Below are 7521 nucleotides of genomic sequence, written 5' to 3'. Positions count from 1 at the left end.
TCTCGATCATACAGTAGTTCCTTCTATGTATCTTCCCTTTTTTGGTCAACTTGAGCTGCTTTACTGCATTCTTCTTGAACTCGGCACATCAGGATCCAGAATCTTAACAGCAACCTGTTACAGAAACATACAAGGGAATCAAATACTACAGCATCGTCATCTCAAAAGCCTCACTTTTCATAGCAAAATAACCTCAGTAAGTCATAGCATGGATCATCGACCACATTAAAAGATACGAAACAAAATGCTATGGTAATACTATACGGTAAAAGTTTTGATTGCAATGGTAAGCGTTTAGCATAAACCCGTTTTTCCATTGGTTAAAAACTGGATTTCTCATACAGCTGTGTGTCATGTACTCTTGAACAAATATGTCTATCCTAGAATCCCCATCATTGAACATGACTGCTAAAGCATCAAACATGACTGCAATCATTTAACTGCAAGCAGCAGATCACATTACTTCTCTCTTTTATTCATTTCTCTATACGGTAAAAGTTTTGATTGCAATGGTAAGAGCGCCTGCTGACGCTGCCCACCCGGTTGCCGTCGTCGCCTGCACCACCCAGCCGCTCGCTGTTATCTCCACCCGAACGCCATCACCGCTCGCCCCGCCTGCCCACGAGGCATAGCCTTGCTAGCTGAAACGGTAAAACTGGATGCAGAAGGCATGCTTTGGTTCTGAAGTTCGCGAGCGGGCCAGAGGAACTTCTGCCGGCCGACAACAGCTCCTCGGCGGCTATGTGCCAAATCCCCCTCCGCCTCCTCTCTTCCTCCTGGAACGCGCCCTTCCTCCTCCTCATCCCACGCGAGCAGCCAGGCAACCGAAACAGGCGGCGCGAGCGCCGAGCTGGCGGGGAGGGAGCAGGTTAGGGATCACGATTGTAGTTTCCACATATTCCATACATCACATAATGCGGAGCTTCGTTGACTAGCCGTGCAGCGAGAGATCAATTGCTATAATTTTCGGGACTGTCTACTTTACATCTGGATGAAAATAAATTTGCTTTCAGTCATATTTTTTCCGCCAGTTCAAGGATGACAAGTGTCGCTGTCCCGTGTCTCCTCTCCTCTGTTTGCTCCTTGTTGTCCGGCTTTTAAACACACTCGCATCATCATGTTAACGGGTCTACACCCCAACTCTTTTCAACCCGTACATGAAAGCAGCAAGAAAGGAGAAAAATAACCCAACGTTACAGGCAAAACTTTCCCATGTCCACTATTCTAAAACTAACAACACACGACCAAAATGAAATGAAAAATACAATCTGGAAAAGAACTAAAATTCCACTAAAGAATTTAGATGTAATATCCACTAAAAATGCACTGTAAAAATGTTTACGTCCACTAAGAATTACTTCCTCCGTTCCTAAATATTTGTCTTTCTAGAAATTTCAACAAGTGATTACATACCAAGCAAAATGAGTGAATCTACACTCTAAAATATGTCTATATACATCCGTATGTGGTAGTCCATTTGAAATCTCTAAAAAGACAAATATTTAGGAACGGAGGGAGTACAATGTAAAAATCCATTAAAATTACACTAAGATTTACACTATAAATACCGCTGTAAATCCACTAAGAAAAACACTGTAAATCCAGTATGAATCCACCGTAAAACATTGTAAAATTCACTAAATATTACACCAAGCATTTCAGTTCAAATCCACTAAGACACTGCAAATCCAGTAGGAATTACAGTGTAAATCCAGTAAGAATTACACTGGAAATTCACATAGAATTACAGTGTAAATCCAGTAGGAATTACAGTGTAAATCCACCTAGAATTACAGTGTAAATCCACTTAGAATTACACTGGACACTGTAAATCCAGTATAAATCTTGAAACAAGGGACTCCGACCAATCTTGAAAAGTCTGAGGCTCAGCGGCATTTGAAGACTGAACAAGTCCAACTATTTGTTGCACAACCTACAAAAAGAAAACAAATGACATGCATAAGTGAAAAAATGATATACAAAAAAGGAGGAGAAAACAGCAAAAAGGGCAAGAAAAAAGCTTACCTCATTTCCAAACCGTGAAGCATAAGCCGTTTCAACTTTACAGGCAAAAGAGACATTATCAACAGCTGGAGCATGAACTTCTGATATTGAAATCTTATTGGCAAAGGGGATACTATAGGTAGCTGCACCACTTGTTACTGAACATGAAAACTTTTCACAAGACTTCTGAACACAAAAAAAGGTAGAATATTCGGTGTGAGAGCTAACTATGAAAAAAAGTTGACAAAGAAAGTTAGGAAAAAGACAAACAAGGACTAACCTGTGCGTAAACTGATGGTGATAAACGCTTCAACGGCCTCTTGCCATACGAACGACTGTTGCGTTTATGTAATTCCGAGAAATCCTTAACTTTGTTACCTCTCCATGCCAGAATTCTAGGCTTGCTGTCAGGAAGAGAATTCAACCCAGAGTGCACATGGTCAAGGTAAGAAACCTAGCAGAAAAATAAAGAAAAGATAATTAAATAACAATAAACAAAGGAAGCAGCATAAAAAGGGAATAAAAGAAAAGAAATAAGTCACAGCTCAAGCGTAGTGACAGCCGCCATCTGTGATTGATCTCTTGGAAGCAACCTTTGTAGAATCCTTAAACTTTTTAATACTGCTAAGGAGTCACTCATAGACAAGCCTAGATAAATCGAAATTCATCGCGGAGCTACAATCTCTGAAGATATGGAGATATTTGGGGCTGGACGAAAGGCTAGAATTTGGACACAAGAATGTGGAGAAAGCAACACACATGAAGCAGATGAAAATATCTTCATCAGGCAGTTCTTCAGAGATAGGATTGAGTTTATTTGTGAAGAATGAGGCCGGTGGGATGCTAGTGACATTGAAATGGGGCAAAATAAATCCACGGCCAGCATTAGCATCCGAAAAATGGGCAAAGCCAACATCACAAAAAATGAAAATCATAGAAAATGAACCTAAAAAACGACCTACTAAGGGCCTGTTCGGTAGCCCTCTGGCTTCTGAACTCCACAAGTCCACATCTGGTGCGCACCCGAACGGTCCAACTCCTGGCGATGCGATTGAGAAGCTGGCTAACCACGCAGTGCAAATTTGGAGGAGTCGTGGAGTTGAGAAAATGGAGCTCCACAAAAACAGAGAAGCAAGAGTTGGCAGAAATTACATAGGCATGCCACCGCCAAGTGAGACTGCGTACCGGTTCGCTCGACCATTTTCTATTCCGCAACGACGCGACGCTCATTCCCTTCCTATCTGTCATTAATTATTCCACCCCACTGCGAGCAGCCCACCCATTATGGTCCAGTGGGCCAAAAGCAACGCTTTCGGCTTAGAAGAAAACGATCGAGCGAAGAAGCTATGCCCCCGAACGATTGGCTGACTCCGGGATTATTTTGGAGAAGCTAGCTGCCGGATCTTGGCTACGGAGTCGTGGAGTTTGAGGCTCTGGAGGACTACCGAATAGGCCCTAAACAAAGAAAAAAGGGGGCCTAGCTCTAGAAACACATTCTGCCTGACATAAATGGACTGCTATTGAGCTCAAGAAAAAATAACAAGAGATAGGAACATCGACCTAGGCTAACAAGCTCTAGGGCATATACCTAACTAACACAAATTGCTCTGGATGGCCAAACCAGCTGCCTCAAGCAAAAGATACCACATAGGTGCAACACTGAAGAACTAAAAACCCATGCTGTTGCAATCGTCTCCAGCAACCGACAAAAGCTCCAAAACTGACACTACAATATCAGCACTAAATGCACTAAAAACCCACTACAAACTACATAATCACTGACAAAAGATAGGATATTAAACTCTACCCAATATGCTCCAATTAACAGTGCGATTACTCTCTAATTATAGTGAGATTACTCTGTAACTACAACGAAAAGACTATAGCTAAAGAAAGTAATTACAGCAAGATTACTGTAGCAATTACAAATGAGAATGCATTGAAAGGTACACTGGAACAATTTGCAACACCTAAACCACTAAAAAAAATTACATTTGATAAAAACACTCAAAATAACAGTGCAATTACATATAAGATACATACTAAAATATACTGTAAAATAAACAGACAACACACAGTAATTCCACTACCACTAAAGTAACACTGAAAACTACCTATGTACATGATAAAGTGAATAGGTAACTTAAATGGGATTTGGAACCCTAAATGACCCTACAATAACAGAGCAAGAAACAAAGCTGCCTAATCAAACACAGATAACAGGATCATGTAGATTCCGGACATGGCAGATGTTTTGTTTGTTCAGATGTGGGTTCTACTAGGTCTGGTGGTACAGAAGCCAGCGGCATTGGCGCGTTGCAGCCTGGACTGCAGGTCAAGGTCATACATGTGAAGAAGCAGCAGGACACGGTCCAGCCGATTCAAAACAAACACGCCCTAATCCAAACGACCACACATAGAAGATGAATCCCCTATAGCAGACGAATCTCTCCTAAAGCCTAATCAAAGCGCACGGACAGGACAACTAGAGGCCGCGAGGGCTATCACATTTAACTACCAAAAACAAACGGGAACGGATCTGAGTGCCCTAACGATGCACACATCACCAGCAGCAACCTACTCGAAATCGATCTGAGGACCCAAAGAACACATCAAAAAACCCGCAAAAAGAAGAAGGGGAGGGAGAGATTTGGAGGGGCGGGGTGGGGTGCGGGGTCAGTGGGAGATACAGCACAGATCAGGCGGCAGACCTCGGCCGGGAGATGCGGCGGCGCAACTGATGGGAGAGCGCTGGACGCCTGACCACCAACCTGCTCAAGCACGCAACGAGGGGAATAAATTACATTAATAAAATTATGGTGACACCACACTACAATTCCACTAGAATTTACAGTGTAAATCAATGAAACAGAGATTATCACACTCAATTACAGTGTGAATTCCACTACAATTTGCAGTGTGAATAGAACTGACGAGATAGTAATTACACTAAAATTATACAGTAATTACACTACAAATATAAAGTAACTACACTAAGAAATCCACTATAAATTGCTGAGTAAACTCAAAGATTAGGAGTCATTGCACTAAAAGAATCCACTAAGAATTAAAGAGTAAAAACACTGACAAAGATAGAGTAACTAACCTAAAATTACACTACAATTGGCACTGTAATTTCACTTACAACTTATAGTAAAAAGACTAAAATTATACTAACAATAACACTGTGATCTCACTTACAAATAACAGCAAAAACTAAGATTTACAGAGTAAATAAAGTGATAAGAAAAGGGCAGTCCGGAGCAATCCAGTGATAGGAAAACAACACTCAGGAGCAATCTCACATTTACACACGTTCAAGCTGAAATCACAATAAAATAACTCTGATATTACACTAAAAATACTGATAAAATACAGCTGACTATTTACTATTGGAAACTACACTCTAAAACAATATACTATTGGAAATAAAGAGCTACATCTCTAGAATTACATTGGTATAGAAATAGAACTCACTTACAATTACAGTAGTAACCAGGAATAAAACTACTGGAATTACAATCATCAGCAATACTAAAACTACTGGAATTACAAAGCTACATCTCTGGAATTACAGAGCTAGATCCCTATAACCATTGGAATTACAGTCGTAATTGATAAAAAATACACTAGTAAGCCACTGCAAAATATAGAGATATCACTGCAGAAATAAATCAAAAAATTATAAACGATTTACAATGGAACTCCCCTAAAATTACAGTAGAAACCAAGAAAAAAAAGTGCTAGAACTACACTCATAACACCACTGGAATTACAAAGCTAGATCACTCGAATTACATTAAAAGCAATCAAAATTTACAAAAGTGAACAATTGAAATTACAATGGCAGACAACATAAATTACAGTACATACCAGGGAAAAAACCTAGGAAATCAGGACTAAACAGTCATAACCTATGATATATAATTGTGGCATAGCTAGCATCAACACAAACAGACAATGTTATACTGAATCAACATACACATCAACCGATTTAATCACAAATACAAGTACCTAGTACTGTTCCATGTTCTCGTTCTTATTATCCCGTTAATTCCATTTTACAACTTCACACACCACAATTATATGCTTTGCCTACCAAAGGGAGCATGCCATTTTCTTCAGTAGATAAAAAATAGGACTCAGAAGATCAGTCAAATCGAACAATCTTCATCTTCAGTAATAAACAACAAATTTGAGATGAAACAAGCCAACACTAACAAACAAATGCACAAGAAATCCAGCGACCAAACAGAGCATAAGATTAACTCTAGTCGCAACTCGCAATGGCCAATTAGTAAACCAAACCTAGCTACTGAACTAACCCGGCCTGAACATTGATGTGGCTTTCTCACATCCAACCTGAATAAAATCACTTAATTTGGACCTAACTAAATCTAGGAGACCACCTGCCGTGTATGTGACATAAAAAATAAGAGAGAGGCCCTCCTACCCAAACAAGAGAGGCCGGCCCCGCTTCGGTGCCGGTCTAAGAAAAACAAACTACTAGAATTACAGTTCTGATACACTTGAATTAGAATGACTAGCAAGCAAGAATCACAATGCTAGTACAGTTATAAGCATCATATAATACAGTGGCAAACCAACTTAAATTACAGAGGCAAAGCTTCAGTAAATACTAAAAGAAATGGCAAGCACCTAAAATTCCCATAGAACTACCACCCCTGCCTACATGGAGTACATTAGAGAACAAATGGCAATCAACTATTACACTGGAGAAACTGAACCCTCTACCATGCCATGACAGAGAAAAATGAGAATTACGACAGCACCACGTACTACTACCCAGCAGCAAAAACTACAGCATGAGCTTGCCAAGTACTATGAGGAACTATAATTCTCCAAGCAATACAACAGCGCAACGTACTATGGGAGACCAACCCCTCACATCAGAGACCAAAATCAAACTCAACTCGTACCAAAGCATGCTAGATCTAAAAATTAACAGCTACTACCGGAGATAACTAAACAAAAATCAGGATACCAACTAACGAAAAATAGCAGCTACAACTAGGATCCAAATGAACTAACTGAAGAATCACTATGACGCAAACAGAATCGATCAGGCAAACACACACGGGCGCCTAACCAAAGGGGAAACATCACAAGAGCCCAACACATCACATCACAGATCACAACACTCGATCCCCAAAGCACAACATCACATAACCCTACAGATCATAACACCCGAGCAACCCACAGATCTGAGCAACAGGGAACCGAAAGGGAAATAGCAACAGAGGAGAGATGCAGCGACGGGGAAAGAAGAACTCCGGCTGCCTGACCACCAAGCTCTCAAGCGAGCATCGAAGGAGAACTCCCAATCAAAATCGCCATGACTCCAGATCTCTAACTCACCGAGGTATCCGCCGCTGGAAAAATAGGAAGGGGAAGAGACGAGGGGGCGAGAAAGCGAAAAGAAAAAATTCGAAATGAAAAAGGCATTCAGCGAGTAGAGGGCGGGCGGGCGCGCGCAATTGACGGGTCTCTCCCGAC

The 7521-nt window shown here is 40.8% G+C and overlaps 1 protein-coding gene across 1 annotated transcript; it reads right to left on the bottom strand.

Moving 5' to 3' along the window:
• Window positions 1-1572: 1572 nt before the first annotated feature.
• On the bottom strand, window positions 1573-7521 carry LOC147962600 (uncharacterized). Its single transcript, XM_087536842.1, has 5 exons — window positions 7384-7521; window positions 4716-4775; window positions 2285-2458; window positions 2026-2190; window positions 1573-1933 (listed from the first exon to the last, which is right to left on the bottom strand). The coding sequence occupies exons 1-5, from the start codon at window positions 7468-7470 to the stop codon at window positions 1814-1816; spliced, it is 606 nt and encodes a 201-aa protein (XP_087392968.1). The 5' UTR covers window positions 7471-7521; the 3' UTR covers window positions 1573-1813.

This window comes from Triticum urartu, chromosome 7A (assembly GCF_056163025.1).
Source record: "Triticum urartu cultivar PI428250 chromosome 7A, HENAU_Tu73, whole genome shotgun sequence".
NCBI classification, from domain to species: Eukaryota; Viridiplantae; Streptophyta; class Magnoliopsida; order Poales; family Poaceae; genus Triticum; species Triticum urartu.
This window is presented reverse-complemented; position numbering and strand designations above follow the sequence as displayed.

Coding starts and splice junctions, on each gene's coding strand:
- LOC147962600 (XM_087536842.1), bottom strand. CDS start 7,470: ATGCCTTTTTCATTTCGAATTTTTTCTTTTCGCTTTCTCGCCCCCTCG. Junction 4,776..7,383: donor TTCCAGCGGCGGATACCTCG/GTGAGTTAGAGA, acceptor GTGCTTGAGCAG/GTTGGTGGTCAGGCGTCCAG. Junction 1,934..2,025: donor CTTCACGGTTTGGAAATGAG/GTAAGCTTTTTT, acceptor TTCTTTTTGTAG/GTTGTGCAACAAATAGTTGG.